We start from the raw sequence: 18,431 nt of genomic DNA on the forward strand, positions 1-18,431 counted from the left end.
ACTGACAATGGGTCGTGAGGTCATTGTTAGGCAATGGTACTAGTTTCGGTCTGAAGAAGTCACTGGGATGGGTGAAGAAACGTTTCTCACAGTGAAAACGAAACATCCATTCATGAATTTGAATGCTAATCAATAAAATAAAATAAAAAACAAAAAAACAAAAACGAAACATCCAGATGTTGTTGGAATGTTTTAAATTAATAATCAGTTGTTTGAGAAAACCCCTTCCCACCAAACTTCAAATCTTACTTTACTTACTGTCAGACCTACTCTACATTGTTTTAAAGCTTAGCAGTGTTCCATGAAATATTTTCTTGTAAAATCAATACCATATCTTTATCAAGTATATTTCCCTTTTACCATTTATTCATTCTAACATAAGCTAACATGCCTTTTGTAAACAGCACAACCTTCCAGGACCTCGGAGCCTCTTGTGATACCTCGAGTTGTTTCTCGGATGTATCTGAGTCCAGATGAGCTCAGGAAACTCCGCTTTAAGCCCACCGTAGGCACCATTCAGCTGTCAGAGGGCCATGAAGCCAAACTGAACTGTTCCATTGAAATTCCTGATACCAGACTGGAGCCCGCCATCCTGTGGGTGAAGGATAGTAAGGAGCTGTCGCCAAACATCCATGTGGTGATGAATGAGCTCCACTCCATCACAGATGGGGTATCAACTCTCCTCTCCACTGTCATGTATGTATCACATGAAGGTGAAATGTGTGTGATATGACAGGTTAGGTACATAAACTGAAGTGTCCTTATGCATTACATATTACAGCATTAAACATGTGCAGAGAGTGGATGCTGGAGATTATCGATGCCGACTGAGTATCAGCAACATGTTGGTAGAGTCTGATCCGATCAGCATGCGGGTAGAAGGTGAGTTTTAGTATCCAGAGTATTCAAAACTTCTTTGTCCACACGTTCCGCAGTTCTTTCACACTTCTTTAATCTGACTTAGGGCTGCCAACATTTGTCAAGCAACCAGAGGACAAGAACGTAACAATATACACACCTTTCACCCTGTCCTGTGAAGCGGTGGGACCACCAGGCCCTGTTCATATCCGCTGGTTCCGTGATGGATCACCTTATACTGAGGTTTTCAGCTCTCCCAGCAACTTCTCTGTACCAGGTGAGTGTTGCCACCCAAAATAATCTTTATCTCTGTATCACAACCTCATACATAAAGACTTTGTTTCACAAGGATTTATCTATTAGCACTTCCTTCTCTTTGCCTGTTCCTCTTGGGGGGAACAAAGCTTCCTAAAACAAGTGTTGTTTCTTGTTTTTCTCCTTACTCAATGCAGAATGAACGTACATAAGACATATGACTCTGCATAATCAAGTCTGCAAGACACCTTAAGTGAGACAGAAAGAGGCTGAAGATGCACATTATGGGTTGTCACAGCAATACTTTGTTACCTTCTTTGCCTTTTTTTGTAAACTTTTGTTGAGCAAGAGTTCCCTTGATGTCTGCTCCATCTGTGCAAATTTATTGAAACTGCTTTTTGAACAACCGACCACTACCTACTGAGCTATCCCTGCCTTTTGAGGCTAAGGGTGGAAGCATTTACCAGCAAAGATAAAGAAGTATTTGGCGCTCAGATGGCTACAAAGTATGGAGTTAGTCTGATTTAGGGTATCGTCACTCCGTTGGTAGATTCTATTCTGACTCATCTATGCTGCCTCAGCATCTGTACCTTGCTTACTGCAGTGAGATTTGTCACCATGTCCTGTGTCACTTGGGCTGTCTGCTGTACTGCTGAATGGTTATCAGCGTTCATTCATGCATGGTTAGTACGCATTTGTAACAATGCTCTGCTGACTGTATCGTGAATGCACTGGAGAAAGTGCTAAATGTGAAAAAACAACATTTGCTGTAAGCTTCAGTTAAGCAGTAGCTCAATAATGACAGAAACGTGCTTGTTGCCAGCAAACAGCTGGAGACAGCAGCTGGTTAGGCTAGTTTAGCATTAAGACTGTAAATTTTCCCAAAACACCACATTTTGCAGATTCTTATGACCATTGAAAGTGATCGGAAAAATAAGGGCAGCAAAGATTTGGTTGACAGTGTTTCAGTTTTGAACCTTAACCAACAGGCCACGAGACATGCTGCATTTTGGTTTCTCTATGAACAAACAAACAGTTTAGAGTTAGGTTCTTAATTTGTTGAACAAATTTTTAGTTTTTTCTCTGTACACCACTACACTGTCATTATGTCTTTATCAAACAATCAAACAATTGCAGACATCCAGTTTTAATTCTACTGCTTTTACAAAAAAATTGCATTAACTGGTTATAAAACCAGTTTTATACCCAGTTAATATATACCCAGTCCATTTACAGAGGTTCAAGGCTTGTGGGTCTGTTTTATTATTTAAATTTGTATTTAATAAGAGCAATCATGCTCTATAGTGTTGAGGTCAGGTGACTGACCTGCACATTGAAGAATATCCCATTTCTTTTGCTTGAGAAACTCTTGGATTGCCTTTATTGTGCTTTGGGCCTTCACTCCATTTGTAGTGTGATGAGCTCTCTGATCAGTTTTGCAGCAATTGAAAGAATCTGAGCCGAGACCATAATCCTTTAAACTTCACAGTTAATCCCACTACTGTCAGCAGTCACATCATCAGTAAACACTAGTGATCAGTCTACTCAGTGACTATAGAAAACATTGATGACCCAACAGCTCCCTAAAACTGAAGCCCAATTACCGGTTCCTGGTTATCTCCACCGTCCTGGATAGATATTATAGAATACTTTGGACCATCTAAGGAGATTCGAAAGAAAAGTATCTGGATTACTTTAAGTTTCCTTGAAGACGTTTCACTTCTCATCTGAGAAGCTTCTTCAGTTCTAAGAGCAACTAGTGGGGAGTCCCAGATTTTAAGCCCTTAAAGTGCTTGTAAATCAGCTGTTTCTTTCCTTCTTCATACTTTTACTTTATGTCTTTCTGGTATAAGTTAACCATGGTTTCATCTGTACAAAACTTTTTGTAGAGCTGGTCAGATTCTTTTAGATGTTTTCTAGCAAAGTGTCATTTGGCCTTCTTGTTTTTGAGTGTGACCAGTAGTTCGTTGCTCATTGTAAACCATCTGTATTTTAATTTTTGAAGTCGTCTGTTGGCCGTAGATCATGATATTGTTACGTCTACCTCCTTGATAGTGTTCTTGACTTGATTAGATGTAGTTTTGAAGCTGTTTTTCATCACCATGGAAATAATTCTGTGATCACGCACTTTAGTTCTCTGTGGTCTTTCAGGGCTTTCATTGGTCCTGAACTGGTCAGTTTATTGCTTCTTTTTAAGAATTGTGCTGTCTCTCTAATAGCTTCATTTTGTTTCATCAACCTAATGATGACCCCCCTCACCGGTATGGACATCTCTTTGGTCTTGTATTTAAAATTACCAGGAAAAGCTATAAACCCCCCCACAACAATACATCAAATCAACTCCAGATATTATGTTTGCTTCATTTGTCATGAAATGAAAGGCCTACCCTGACCATGAAAGTTCTTATCATTCAACTGATAGTAAACTTTTAGTCCCTGAAAATGGGAGACTGTGTATAAAACACCCAGTACGAAATGTTCCCTAAAGTTTTCATGTTCATATCACTTTATGTGTTAGATCAGGACAGAACTGAAAGACATTAGTTTAAGTTTTAAAACAGAAATAACCAGAGAATTCAGGCATTTTGTCTTAAAAATCATTATAATATTTGTTAGGAACAAAGTCTTGACTGACTAACTGATTATTTAGCTGTACATTAATGTTAACATCAATGTCAGCTTATTCTTTCTCATGTTTCTCAATTAAGCAACAATGACAATTAATTGTTGCTTAATTGTGGTAAATTATTGCTACTTGTATTTAAAGGAAGGTATTTGAATATCAAGGCTTGTTGTAAAATGAGTTTTAGTCCCATGTTGTACAGAAATTGTATAACATTTTATAAGTAGACTCTCACTTTATCACCTCAAGTTTATGACCCCCTCTTTCTTCCCTAAAAGACAATATTTGTTATTAGAAGTACAACATTTGCTCTTTATGCCCTGATCCTTCATTTTGACTTTGCCACAGGCTAAACACCCCTGCAGTAGCCAATGCGTAGTGATACAGCCAAAGCTGAGGGGGTTAAAGGTTCAGAGTTGTGCTTTGGTCCAGCATGTGCAATCGCCCGGGCAGTAAAGGGAAGGAGGAGGGGGAGCTGCATAGGGAGCCTGTTCGGGGGTTGGCTCCGGGGACAAAGACCTCATTCACAGGACGGCTCACTACCCAGTAGGGAGGGGCTAGACACAGAGGGCTGCAGGCTACCAGGTCCCTGTGCAGGACCAAACATTGCTACAGTAGAACCACGTAAACCCAGATCTCTGTGTAGTCATCTCATGCATACTATGAGTCTTAGTTTGCTAAATTTGGGACTCCAGGGTATCATCACAGTGCTTTTTGTTGCTTAATTGTGGTAAACTATTGCTACTTGTATTTAAAGAAATGATATTCCTAAACAGTAGTACAGGCTAACGAGGAATTAAGTTGAGATTGGAAAGCATTTTATGCTTCAATATTTAATCTGGCTCAGCAGCAAGAAGCTGCATAAGATTCAGTCTCTGGTGTTAAGGAAGAAGCAACAAGTTTATCACTTCAGCTTGAAAGAAACTGAGGGAGTAAATCTGGCACACAAAGCAATAATGAGTGAAATGCTTGGATTAGCTGCAGTCTGGCAGAGTGGCTTTTGGCTATATTTACTCCCTGAGAAGAAATTGGAAAAATAACATACATCTCATACAGCTCAGTAACCTGGAGCAACTCCAAACCGGATAAATAGAGGTTGGGAGAACCACACTGCAGGACTTACATGATGCATTTTGGTTTCTCCATCCCACTCGCAACTTTACATTTCCTCTTGAATTTAATTTTCCTATTGTGTTGCTGATTTTCACTTTGATTTATTTCCAAGTAGAATAAAAGCAGAAATGATAATTCTCCACCTTTTTAATCAATTCCCCTTTCCAGCAAATACACACCTATTGTGTACATTTAGTTTGCACTGTTATTTATGAAATGCCCTTGCTGTGTAACCCAATACTTTTTTTTCATATGTTTGGTTAACATGAAACCTCTGGGAAGTCTCCTGATTGCTCATATGGTTAGTATAGACAGCAAGCACGTGTTGTTTTGAACCTGCTTACTTCCTACTATGCTGCTACTGTCTGTATGCCATGCAGTTTGCAGTGCGCTATGTCAAAATTAGATTTGCGCATTTTCACTCACGTGTAACTTGATTATTTAATTTAATCTAAGTACAGCTCTCTGTCTTTTTGCAAACAAATCTACTGTAGCCTGTGTTTAGGTGATAAGTGAAGCACACTTAACCCTGGTTCTCCTGAGCATAGAAAGGCAACCTCTCACATCAGTTCCAGTTATCTCTCACAAGCTGGACTGTGAATTGCTTTGTGGAAAAGTTTCTGAGATGGAAGCAGAGCACAAAAGGCTCATTATCGCTCAATGTCCCCGTCCTTTTCTAACTGGGCAGATCTGTTGCTGTTGAAAGACAGAAATTGTGTGCTGAGGAAAACAGACCCATCGAAAAGGATTGTTACTACAGTCCATCATACTGGAGAGGCTCAGTTTGATCTTTTATTGTAAGAGGCACTTCTTTGTGAAATTTGGAATTATGATAAAGGAGTGAATCATTCTTAAATGAGACTTTTTTTTCCTATGATGTTTCAGCCGGGCCTCACTCTCACTTCTTGATTCAGAATGACATGCCAGTTTTGCCCCAGATTCATCTTTGACACATAAACAAATCAGTTTGAGAGTGGTGACGATGTGTGTTGCTGGTTTGTGCTCTGCCTTTGTGTTATAGATTAATAACAGCAGGGCTGAGTCAGTGCTGTCATAACCTTGAAGACTGGTTGTTTTTGTTTCACGCTGCCCTGAAGTGCTACATGATTCACTCAAAAATCTCAACTGCAGGTGTGGATAAATACACTCGGTTCAGCTGTGAAGCTAACAACACAAAGGGCATCACCACATCCAGAGAAGCACACGTCAATGTTAAAGGTAAAACTGGCAGCTTCCAGGTCTAATAATATTCCAGATGATTTTTCTGCTTTAGAAGATGGTAGCTGATGCTGGTTTTTGTGGTATTTTCTAGTTCATCCCAGACCTCCCACTCATGTTACTGTGACAGAGAGGCAGTCCAATAAGCTGACGTTGAGCTGGACTCCTGGGCACGATGGCTTCTCTCCACTCACCACGTGCCGAATCAGAGTAAGCCCCATGTTTAATCCAAACTGTGCCATTGTTTAACAGCGTCATACTGATCACATGTTCTCCGATCTAAGGTTAGAGAGGTCAGTCGGAGGGAAGGGGAAGTGACGACCACCAGGTTCATCAATGTCACAGTGCCGCCTTTTCACAGTGAAGTCCCTGGACTGCAGGCTATGACGAAGTACAACCTGAGTGTTTCCTGCAGTAACGAACAGGGCGCCTCTCCAAACAGCAAGTGGGTCGAGAGCAACACCACAGAAGGAGGTGTGTTGATGCTACAGGAACGATTTGAAGGTTGAATTATAATGCACACCAAGAAAACTTTAACAATGCAAAGTATTCCTAAATGAAATTAAACTCATCCCAGCATTTAAAACCCAGCATATAAAAATGCTCAGTCTGTGTTTGTCTTACAAACGATGATGATATTTACAATACAGGACCTGTGTGTTGTGCTCCTGCCTCCTTCCCATCATTCTTGTTTAGCTTTCAGGAGCACTGTGTAATTAACTGACTACTTTACTATCCAAAATGTGCTTAATGTAAGCTTGCTCACAGTTGCAGTGCAATAATAACTGGAATTTTCTGCACTTGCACAACTACCTGATCTGCCCACAGCAAGCCCTGTTCAGAAAAAATGTTTTATCCACTAAAAACCTCTGTTGTTTTCCTGAAGAGTAACATAGGAAATAGGGGTGGTTTCACTGAGAAAACACAAAGTTCTTACTGGGTGGAGCTGCTTTCAACTTCCTTCCTAAATCCACCAGAGGGGATATTTTAGTTGAATGATTTGATATGCTGTGACCAGAAGTGACCGCATACCAAACCGTAATCAAAGATTTTTTTTGAAGAGTAGTCCAACTAATTTTTCTTTCACTTTATAGGTTTGCAATGACTGTGAATTATGTCATAATCCCATTTTCCATTTCTCGTTGCGTTCTTAGTGCCATCAATTCATCCCGGAAATGTCACAGTGCAGCTTGAAGGCTCGAGCTTGGTGATCGAGTGGAAACCTCCGCCCAGCGATAAGATAAACGGGATCCTAAGTGGTTATGATGTCATTGTTAGATATGGCACACGCCAGAAAAAGGTGAGCTTATCTGCGATAAAGTAATTAAATATAATCTTTTATTTTTTATTGTTTTACAACTGACAATTCTCGTTTCTTTTATTCTTCTTCTAACTGTTATTATTATTTTAAGAAAAAGAAAAGAAATGTACGCATTCAACTTTAAACTTGCTCTTTCAGAACACCTGTACCTAAAGTGGTAACTCAAGAAAAGTTTAAACCTTTAAACCCTGAATTTGTGGCTTTTTAAAAAATAAAAAAAATAAAAAATTGAATGAGAAGAATGATGTAGAAGCCTCAAAAACTCACAAAAATCACATGTTAAAAATGATATATTTAGCTTTAAAGGATTAAAGATGTGCTTACGCGAATGAAGGAAAGGCTGTTGTATTTTGTACATTCCTAAAAAATTAAGCTTTCTACCACTTTCTGTTTCCCAACCATTCACATTAAATACAACCAAAGGATTCTTCCGAAACGCATGTCATTCAGGCTTAAGGTTAACTGTAAACTGTATCAAAAACAGGTGAAAACTACGAGTGATGAAAATCTTACAAGGGATCCATCATGTGTTTCCTTATTTTATTTAATTTTTCCTTTTACAGCGCTTCAAAAATTATTAGACCACCACCCAGTGTAAGGTTTATGCCACAGCTACTCTGAATTAACAATATTGGTTAATTTAATAATATAGGTTTTTGAGATGTTTCTAAAATATTTACATTTTACTATTTTATGACAGGTGTTCTAAAGAATTTTTTAAGCACTCTATGGACTGTTACAGTTTCAGTGTTGAATATATTCATACTAGACAGTTTCAAATAGTTTCAAAGTGTGCATTTGAGTAGACTTCTCTGGTTCATGCTCAGTTTCTGATATGTTTTTCTACTCCTGGCTTTCAGCGAGTTCAGAGAGAGGGCATATCTTTAACAATTCCAGCATAAGAATTTTTATATAATAAACAACATAGAATAAAAATTCTAATAAGAAAGAAATAGACACACAAACACAAAATAAGTATCCAAGAGAAAGTCCAAGTAATAAATGTGCAAACAATGAAATGAGTTAAAGAGATCAAAGAGTTAAAGAGAAGAGATTGTATTTATGCTTGTGCAGTGTTTATTGTTTCATTCAGGAGTCTAATGATGTAGAAGCTGTTTGAGCCTTTTCTCCTCGTACAATACAAATATGAAATATTATGAAGAATTGCTTATGTAAGGTTCATATTGAAAACATAAGGTGTTATCTCTGATGCTCCTATTTAAGAGGGTGTTTTTTTTTTATAACAATGACTAATGTATGAAAATATGAAAAGAATGAGTGCTGCATACTGGGAATAGCTGACCCTCCCTTTGTCTTCTCTACTGAACCACAGGTCAGTTATTTGCGAACAACAGTTTATTCATTTGCCACAAGGCATCATCGAGGCCGGGAAAGGGATTCGAAGGAAACTAGTTTCTTTAGATCAGCTTTAATAGCTCATAATGTTGTTTGCATGTAGTCACACTTCTCTTCCTGTATTAGTGCACTCACCTACAATAGAGTGACTCCGTCCTTCCCGTCTGTGTTGTAGTTAAAGGAAGCTGAGGGTGTAAAAACTGGCCATTGGTAGTTTTCTCCATTTGGCATGTGCCCGTGAGTCATCACAAAGTAACTATGGTATGAAAACAATAGGACGTGAATGTGAGTTCCAGATATTCCTATGTATTGTTCATTCAGTTGATTATGTCATTACTGTAACTTTGACTGGAAATACATACAAACACAGTACAGCCAATCCGCTGTCAGGATAGACAAAGTCAGGGTAAATAGTTAAAATATGTCAATCAGTTTTAAATCAGAGGATAGATGCTCGTAATTGTGAATTTTTTGGCATTAGAAATCAATGGTGCCAATTATTTCTCTTGAATCTGAGATTAACATTTTCTGATTGTTTATTTCTGAAGGAATATTTAACCTCACGTTGCCCTTTTTTGTTGTCACAGACATGAGAGGTGTTAATCATGGGTTTAGAACTGCCTGTCAGCACAAAACAGTGCAGACTGAGATGTACCGTTTAGCGTATGGTGTTGTGAAATACAGGGTTAAGTCTGTCACATGCTCCCTCCCATTGAGCACATGAGCCTATCCTGAAAGTTTGTGTCCTTCCCTTTTTTTTAAATGGGGACTTTTATTATATACAGTAATCACTACTACACGGTTCCCTTTGGATTTCCCAAAAGGGGAGCAGCTCTGTGAAATCAGCATGCATGCGCTTTGGGATGGTTTTTTTTAATCAATTAATTTTTGCATTTAGTGGAAATGAGGAAAAAAAGGAGAGAAAATGAGAGCATGCATAAAAAGTTGCTGAGCTGGATTTTGTGCTGTTGCACAAATGCACAAGACGTTCCTCAGCGTATTCTTGCACCAACAAGCTTTTATTTTCCTTAAAATCTGCTTCTTCTTTTAGTTCAACTTAACCTAATGTAACTTTCAAACTCTTGTGAACTATAGCCTTCTGTTTGAACTTTTCTCTCCAAGGTGATAATGATTAACCTTACCATAGCATGTTTTTCTTTTTGTTCAGTCAGCTATGACAGTAGACGCAATTCACTTTATGTCTTTTATTGTATGTTATTTCAGGTCCATAGTCTTACCACTTGGACACGTGTGGCTGTGGAGGAATTCAACAAAACCTACAGTGTGGAGGTGGCCGCATGCACGCAGGCAGGAAGAGGCATGGTCAGCCCACGAGTTGAATTGTTTGTGCCAGAGGACAGTAAGTGGCTCGTTCTGTTTATTTCCTCATCTTGAGCTGATAATTTGATAAATTGCACAGCATTGTTCAGCTGATGTCGTACTACTGTACTAAAATACCATTATTGCCTTATGAATAGATACCAGTGCCTATTTTGGTTGCAGTATTTTTGGAAACACTAGCAGGAAAGCTCACAGGACTGAAATACTGCCTATTTTTCAGCTACTTTCATCTGAGATTAAAATCTTTTAAACTCTTGGATGAATCACCATGAAATACAGTACACACACTTTTGGTCCCTAGAGAGTTAAATAACTTTGGCTTCCTGGTCTTTCATGTGGAGCTGTTAATTTAGAGTTTCATCTCATCAAAATGTTGACCAAAATCCTCCAAAAGTACTGACTTTACTATCAGGTGCAGGTGTACTTTGGGATCAGTGCTAAATATAAATTGTGAACATGGCAAAAATCAAGACTCTGGTGTTTCAGTTTTAAGCATGCTAACGAGCTGCTAGCTTTCATCTCAATGCAACACTGACTGAATATATTAAAGTTTCAAAAAAGGGGGAAACATTTGAATAAGAACTTCTGTTGAAAACTATCATCACAGAATAAAAAATGTTGGATGTGTTGCGTGAGCTGACGAACTCTACTTCAGATAACTGATCCTTAACTTAAATTGCTGGATGTCAGATTTCTAAGTGTTCTCCTTTGTTTCTTCTTCTTATCTCAGAATCCACCGTACGCCCTTCATCCGGCCCTGAGACAGCGGTAGCACACACCAACCATGTTGTGGGGATTGTGATTTGTACCGTCTTTGTCCTGCTGATCATCCTCTCTGGGGTTCTCTATTTTCGGAACAAGGCTTATGACTCCTGTTTTGGGTAGGCTTAACAATTAACAAGTAATTATCCTAGTATGATAACCTGATCTTTGAACTTGCTGCTGGTTAGTGTGTTCATGAGACAACTGTATTTACTTTGATTTTAATCAGCTAACAGTAAACTGCTGCTTTGCGATATATGTTTTCTTCAGTAGTAGTAACTTCCGGATTCACTTTGTAAACTTCCTTATCTTCCTCTTAGTCATTGGAGTCTGCACAGTAGGTCATGTAATAACTGTGCAGCTGGAGAGATGGACAACAAACAGCTGTCAATTCTCTGGAATTCTTCATTATGAAGTCCATGACTCACTGTTTCCACTCAGGATATGGATAGGAATGTTTCACAGGCAGCTTTTCAGAGAGAAAAACATTATTCCAACCTCAAAGTCTGGAAGGCAACAGAGAGGGTTTCCTCTCTATGACCTTGTCTTTAGTTGAATTTTTAAGCCTGTATGTTATTTCTGACCTCTTACAGCATCAGACAGAGGATTACCAACATTTCCTGCTTTTTCTTAACCCTGTCTCCCCCTGCAGGCAGCGGTGCAGAGATGAAGAAATGCTGCCGCCTGTCATACAGTACACGCAACAGAGGTCCTACAACCGATCAGCCATAGGAGTCACTCGTATGTTCTTGAATGCTACTACAGGAAGATTAACACGCATATAACATGTACGTATTATCAAAAAAATGATGTTCTTGTCTTTGGTCTGCAGTTGAGAACCTTGGGATCAGTGAGGAACTGCAGGCCAAACTTCAGGATGTGATGGTAATGAGAACTCTGCTCTCAGTGGGGAAGGTTCTTGGAGAGGGTGAGTAATTAGTTTCATGTATCTAAATTTGTAGGCATCCATAACTACAGTGACATGTTCAAACGATTACAGTAAAATGCAGTATATGTGCGCAGGTTTACGACTGGTCTTAACTTTTACCAGGTGAGTTTGGTTCAGTGGTGGAAGGTCATTTCACACAACCAGATGGCACTTCAGAAAAGGTTGCCGTGAAGACAATGAAATGTAAGTGCTTGTGTTATGTAAAGATTAACTTAACTTTAAAAAATATGTCTTAACTAACAAATATGTAAAAAAAATTATACCACACAGTGGATAGTTTTTCTCAAAGGGAGATTGAAGAGTTCCTGAATGAGGCCGCTTGCATGAAAGATTTCAACCATCCTAATGTCATCAAACTGCTCGGTAGGAGATTTCCTCTTATCTTACTGCACGTTCTCTTTGCTTCTTTCTTTAGTCGCTTTCTTTTGTATATCCATGCATTTATTTTTGATTGTGCTGACTTATCCTCTTGTCTTTAGGTGTATGCTTGGAAGTAGGCTCAGCACACTTTCCTAAACCCATGGTAATTCTGCCGTTTATGAAACACGGAGATCTGCATAGCTTCCTGCTGCGTTCACGCCATAGAGAGACTCCAATGGTAAGATTTTACCCAAACACTAACTTTCAAATTCAATATCATATTTATTAGAGCGTGACAGAGTGGTGTAGTGGTTGACACTGTCACCTTATCGTAAGAAAGATAGATGTTAAATGTCATGGTCGGCTGGACTTCTCTCTGTGGATTTTGCATGTTTTCCTGGTGCCTGTCTGCGTTTATGTAAGAGTGTGTGAATGTCAGTCTTTTTGTGTTAGACCTGTGATGGACTGTTACCTGGACAAATACACCCCATGTGAGCTTGAATACACTCCAGATCCCGACCCTGAAATGAATAGATTATGATTAGACTAAACAATATTTAAACTGTCTGCTGTATTGTGTGTTCTTGCACAGTTCTTGCCCACTCAGACACTCCTGAAGTTCATGGTTGACATTGCTTCGGGTATGGAGTATCTCAGTGGTCGTAACTTTCTGCATCGAGACCTGGCGGCACGCAACTGCATGTAGGTTCCTTCCTCTGATTTATGTTCAAAGTAGAGCAGGCATTGATTGAACTTTTCCTGGCAACATTCGCAGCCTTCTTAAATAAAAGAACTATGATTTATTATTTCAGAGGTTTATCAAATTTGCTTTTTTTTCCATTAGTCATGAAGTCCACGCCTTGTTTGTCTTACAGGCTGCGTGATGACATGACAGTGTGTGTAGCAGACTTTGGACTATCTAAGAAGATCTACAGTGGTGATTATTACAGGCAGGGAAGAATTGCAAAAATGCCTGTAAAATGGATCGCATTAGAGAGTCTGGCAGACAGAGTTTTTACTGTAAAGAGTGATGTGGTGAGTAGAAACATAGCTTTACCAGTAACACACCTGTTTATGAAATCCAGTCACTAAAAGAACTGACTACTTTTCTGCACTCTTTGTTTTTCTTGCTGCTTTCTCTTGTGCTACAAGTGGCATTTTAAAAGGTTTGGTCTTAGACTTACACAGGGCACTGTCTCTGTCTCAATATTCATCAGTGTGTTCAACTTGTACGATTTTCCCCCTCTTTTGCACTTTTATCTTAAGTGTCAGATAAAGATTTAAAAAAATAAACTTTTTTGTTTGAAAAATGCAGAATATCGTACAGCTAAACCTGGGATAATACATGGTATTTCTATGTATTATCAGCAGGAAAATACCAGTTTGTGATGAAATATAATCTCAAGTTGAAATTCTGTTCTCACGCAGTGGGCGTTTGGTGTCACCATGTGGGAAATTGCTACAAGAGGCATGACGCCATACCCTGGAGTCCAAAACCATGAAATTTATGATTATCTAGTTGAAGGACACAGACTGAAGCAGCCCCCAGACTGTTTGGATGAACTGTGAGTGTCGTTCTTCACACAGATGTTGACTTTGGGTTTGATTGCTTTGAAAGTAACAATATTGACGCTATAAAAGTTTCATTTAATATTGTTGGTCTAAATCTTATATTGGAGGCTAGCTTTTTTTAAAAACATATTAACACAACAGTAAACCTCAAAAATAAATTGCTAAATTTTACAACCTTGAAAATATGCGCATTGAAATGTACCAAAATCGAGGTTCCAGTCTAATTATTTCTCAATACTTGGGGTCTAGGTATGAAATCATGTACAGCTGCTGGAGAGCCGATCCGCTAGACCGACCCTTCTTTCCCCAGCTGCGAGAAATGTTGGAAAAGCTCGCCGAAAAGCTTCCAGAGTCTTCCAGCAGGGATGATATCATTTATATCAACACCAGCTTTCCTGAGGAGGACCCAGATCGAGAGGCATTTCAAGCAGAGCCTCCTGTGTTGAGCTCCTCACCTTGCTGCAGCCGCATGGCAGCAGAAAATACAGTAGTTACCGCGGACATTCACGGGAGCGTGGCGGATGACCAGGATGATGGCAGCGATCGCTATGTGGTGGTGATTTCCTCCAGTGCGCCCCCGAGAGCTGCAACAGTGGATACGCCTCTCTTGTCAGATGATTCTTTAAGTCAAGCAAATGGGACCAGTGCAACAGCGATGGATCACAGCTTATATGACCCCGCCTTCATGCTATAGCATTTGGTACTGAGCAGTTACAGCCCTCGCATGGGTTAACAGTACTAATAATTTTGTCTTGTTGTACTGGAAGCACCTGCACATTTCCTGCTATGGACTTTCATAGATTGTTGGAGAGGCATTTCATGCTTTAAATGGCCAGCCTACATGTCAGTGTTTGTTGTTGCTTATACTTTTTTTTTTTTGCGTGTCAACCTCAAACACACTCATGCACATGTTCGATAAGCTTATGATACTCTGAAATGTGAAAAGTATTTACTGTATTGACTTCTGTGTTGCAGTGTAAATAGAAAATTGTACAGAACATTTATAAAAGGATCTTTTTCTTTTAAAATAAAGGATTTATTGACTTCTTTAAAGTAAATATAGATAAGTGTGACATAAAATGAGCAGAATTCCCTCACAGATCCCTGTGATAATTATTGTTATTGGTATTCCAGTAAGAAGGGAACTGTATTACCATAATGATGACATAAAAGCCTTCAACTTTCAGCTCTGAAGCCCTTCTTGATTGCAGGATGACAGATTAGGTCAGGCCTAGAGTATAACTATAACAGACCACATTGTGATCTGTAGTGAGAGTAGAGAGAGGTGGAGGTATGCACTGTAAAGAAGAAGAATGTAGGTCAGTAACAGCAAGACAGAATATGCATGTGAATAGAAGGGGAGCGGGTGGAATGCGAGGAGTCGTTTAAATTCCTGGGGTCAAATGCCGGTAGGGTGGAGTGGGCAGAGATGAGTATCAGGGTTGATTGGTGAGATAAGGAAAGCAACAACAGTGAAAGCGAAGGTTTACAAGACGGTAGTGAGACCTGCTAAGATGTATGGTTTGGAAATGGTGGCACTAATGAAAGACAGGAGGCAGGAGCTGCAGATGTTAAGATTTTTCTTGGGAGTGACCAGAATGGACAGGATTAGAAATGTGCACAGCAGAGGGACAGCTCAGGTTTGGAGACAATGTAAAAGTGGTAACCTTTAGATACTTTGGACATGTGCAGAGGAGGAATAGTGGATATACTGGCAAAGGACAATTCAATTAAATTCAATTTTATTTATATAGCGCCAAATCACAACAAAAGTCGCCTCAAGGCGCTTCATAGATACAGAGAAAAACCCAACAATCATATGACCCCCTATGAGCAAGCACTTTGGCGACAGTGGGAAGGAAAAACTCCCTTTTAACAGGAAGAAACCTCCAGCAGAACCAGGCTCAGGGAGGGGCGGCCATCTGCTGCAACCGGTTGGGGTGAGAGAAGGAAGACAGGATAAAAGACATGCTGTGGAAGAGAGACAGAGGTTAATAACAGATATGATTCAATGCAGAGAGGTCTATTGACACATTGTGAGTGAGAAAGGTGACTGGAAAGGAAAAACTCAATGCATCATGGGAATCCCTGGCAGCCTACGTCTATTGCAGCATAACTAAGGGAGGATTCAGGGTCACCTGGTCCAGCCCTAACTATATGCTTTAGCAAAAAGGAAAGTTTTAAGCCTAATCTTGAAAGTAGAGATAGTGTCTGTCTCCTGAATCCAAACTGGAAGCTGGTTCCACAGAAGAGGGGCCTGAAAACTGAAGGCTCTGCCTTCCATTCTACTTTTAAATACTCTAGGAACAACAAGTAGGCCTGCAGAGCGAGAGCGAAGTGCTCTAATAGGGTGATATGGTACTACAAGGTCATTAAGATAAGATGGGGCCTGATTATTTAAGACCTTGTATGTGAGGAGCAGGATTTTGAATTCAATTCTGGACTTAACAGGAAGCCAATGAAGGGAAGCCAAAACAGGAGAAATCTGCTCTCTCTTTCTAGTCCCTGTCAGTACTCTTGCTGCAGCATTTTGGATTAGCTGAAGGCTTTTCAGTGAGTTTTTTGGACATCCTGATAATAATGAATTACAGTAGTCCAGCCTGGAAGTAATAAATGCATGAACTAGTTTTTCAGCATCACTCTGAGACAGGATATTTCTAATTTTAGAGATGTTGCGCAAATGGAAGAACACAGTCTTACATATTTGTTTAATATGTGCGTTGAAGGACATGTTCTGGTCAAAAATGACTCCAGGGTTCTTCACAGTGTTACTGGAGGCCAAGGTAATGCCATCCAGAGTAAGAATCTGGTTAGATACCATATTTCTAAGATTTTCAGGGCCGAGTACAATAACCTCAGTTTTATCTGAATTAAGAAGCAGAAAGTTAGCGGCCATCCAGGTCTTTATGTCTTTAAGACATTCCTGCAGTTTAACTAATTGGTACACCAATTAGTATGTTATCTGGCTTCATGGACAGATAGAGCTGGGTGTCATCTCCATAGCAGTGAAAATTTATGCTATGTCTTCTAATGATGCTGCCTAGGGGAAGCATGTATAGTGTAAACAGAATTGGTCCTAGCACTGAACCCTGTGGAACTCCATAATTGACCTTAGTGTGTGAAAAGGACTCTCCATTTACATGAACAAATTGGAGTCTATTAGATAGATATGATACAAACCACTGCAGTGCAGTACCTGTAATACCTACAGCATGTTCTAATCGCTCTAATAGGATATTATGGCCAACAGTATCGAACGCTGCACTAAGGTCTAGCAGGACAAGCACAGAGATGAGTCCACTGTCAGAGGCCATAAGAAGATCATTTGTAACCTTCACTAAAGCTGTTTCTGTGCTGTGCTGAGCTCTGAAACCTGACTGAAACTCTTCAAATAAGCCATTCCTCTGCAGATGATCTGTTAGCTGTTTGACAACTACTCTTTCAAGGATTTTTGATATGAAAGGAAGGTTGGAGATTGGCACATAATTAGCTAATCTCTAGACTGCTGGGTCTAGAGATGGCTTTTTGAGTAAAGGTTTAACTACAGCCAGCTTGAAGGCCTGTGGTACATAGCCGATTATTAGAGATAGGTTGATCATATTTAAGATCGAAGCATTAATTAACGGCAGGACTTCTTTGAGCAGTTTTGTAGGAATGGGGTCTAAAAGACACGTTGATGGTTTGGAGGAAGTAATTATTGAAGTTAACTCAGAAAGATCAACTGGAGAAAAAGAGTCTAACTTAACATCAATGGTACTAAAAGTAGCTGTAGATAATATTACATCTGTGGGATGATTATTGGTAATTTTTTCTCTAATGATAAAAATTTTATTTGTGAAGAAGTTCATGAAGTCAGGGATGGTTGGCTCAAAAGAGCTCTGACTTTTTGTCAGCCTGGCTACAGTGCTGAAGAGAAACCTGGGGTTGTTCTTATTTTCTTCAATCAGTGACGAATAGTAAGATGTTCTGGCTTTGCGGAGGGCTTTCTTATAAAGCAACAAACTATTTATCCAGGCTAAATGATGATCCTCTAAATTTGTGACAGAGGTTTGTATTTGTGTGACAGAAGAAGATGCAAGGAATAGGTTGAGATGGAAGCAGATGATCGTCTAAAGGGAGCCAGAAGACATCGAATAAGATTTGGACAACAACGAGAACATTTGAAGTATAAAAACGCAAGAAAAAGATTTGTGTACTCGAATTTTTATACGTTAGCTGAACAGAAGAAAACCTGGTGCTGCATCACTGTGGTCAAAGCAGCCGCCCCTAAACCAGGGGCATGAAAAGGGAAAAAAACAAACAAACAATGCTTGGACACTGCTAGCAGGGGCGCCTACACAAACGCAAAGCAGGAGATGAAGCATAGCTGAATATGTTTCCAAACCAACATCATTCTAAGCCAAAGACTAGAAAATATGGCGAAGCATATCTTCCCTTTGGCTTCACCTGCACAAGTGCCAAGGTAGGTCTCCCCTGCAGAATTGGTTTTCCCTTGGCCTGGAGCACCGCTGGGCTGTTTAAATCACAGACAAACAGTATCCCACATTCTTGATTTTTAGTTCACAAACAGTTGTTGTAATGACTAACTACTCCTGATGTTAGCTCTTTATACAGTAAAGTTACAGTGGGATACAAATAACATCAGGCTGATCCTGCCACGATTTGTTCCCCCTGTCTAAATCATGGACAAACAGTATCCTACA

The 18,431-nt window shown here is 39.6% G+C and overlaps 1 protein-coding gene across 5 annotated transcripts in view; it reads left to right on the forward strand.

Moving 5' to 3' along the window:
* The window catches only part of mertka (c-mer proto-oncogene tyrosine kinase a), a 29,689-nt gene extending 14,929 nt beyond the window's left edge, over positions 1-14,760 (forward strand). For 3 of the 5 annotated variants that reach the window (XM_026189868.2, XM_026189867.2, XM_026189869.2), the window contains 18 exons: positions 405-696; positions 782-882; positions 965-1,135; positions 5,981-6,067; positions 6,162-6,277; positions 6,352-6,541; positions 7,222-7,367; positions 9,969-10,104; positions 10,816-10,966; positions 11,500-11,588; positions 11,680-11,775; positions 11,899-11,979; positions 12,067-12,159; positions 12,276-12,394; positions 12,749-12,858; positions 13,032-13,191; positions 13,585-13,721; positions 13,978-14,760. In XM_026189868.2, coding sequence (XP_026045653.2) covers positions 405-696; positions 782-882; positions 965-1,135; positions 5,981-6,067; positions 6,162-6,277; positions 6,352-6,541; positions 7,222-7,367; positions 9,969-10,104; positions 10,816-10,966; positions 11,500-11,588; positions 11,680-11,775; positions 11,899-11,979; positions 12,067-12,159; positions 12,276-12,394; positions 12,749-12,858; positions 13,032-13,191; positions 13,585-13,721; positions 13,978-14,422 — 2,720 coding nt within the window. In that variant the 3' untranslated portion in view covers positions 14,423-14,760. The remainder of the gene's footprint in view (positions 1-404; positions 697-781; positions 883-964; positions 1,136-5,980; positions 6,068-6,161; positions 6,278-6,351; positions 6,542-7,221; positions 7,368-9,968; positions 10,105-10,815; positions 10,967-11,499; positions 11,589-11,679; positions 11,776-11,898; positions 11,980-12,066; positions 12,160-12,275; positions 12,395-12,748; positions 12,859-13,031; positions 13,192-13,584; positions 13,722-13,977) is intronic. The other 2 variants (XM_080287549.1, XM_080287548.1) reach the window with 2 other exon arrangements.
* The last annotated feature ends 3,671 nt before the right edge of the window (positions 14,761-18,431 follow it).

This window comes from Astatotilapia calliptera, chromosome 13, assembly GCF_964374335.1.
Source record: "Astatotilapia calliptera chromosome 13, fAstCal68.1, whole genome shotgun sequence".
Lineage (NCBI taxonomy): Eukaryota > Metazoa > Chordata > Actinopteri > Cichliformes > Cichlidae > Astatotilapia > Astatotilapia calliptera.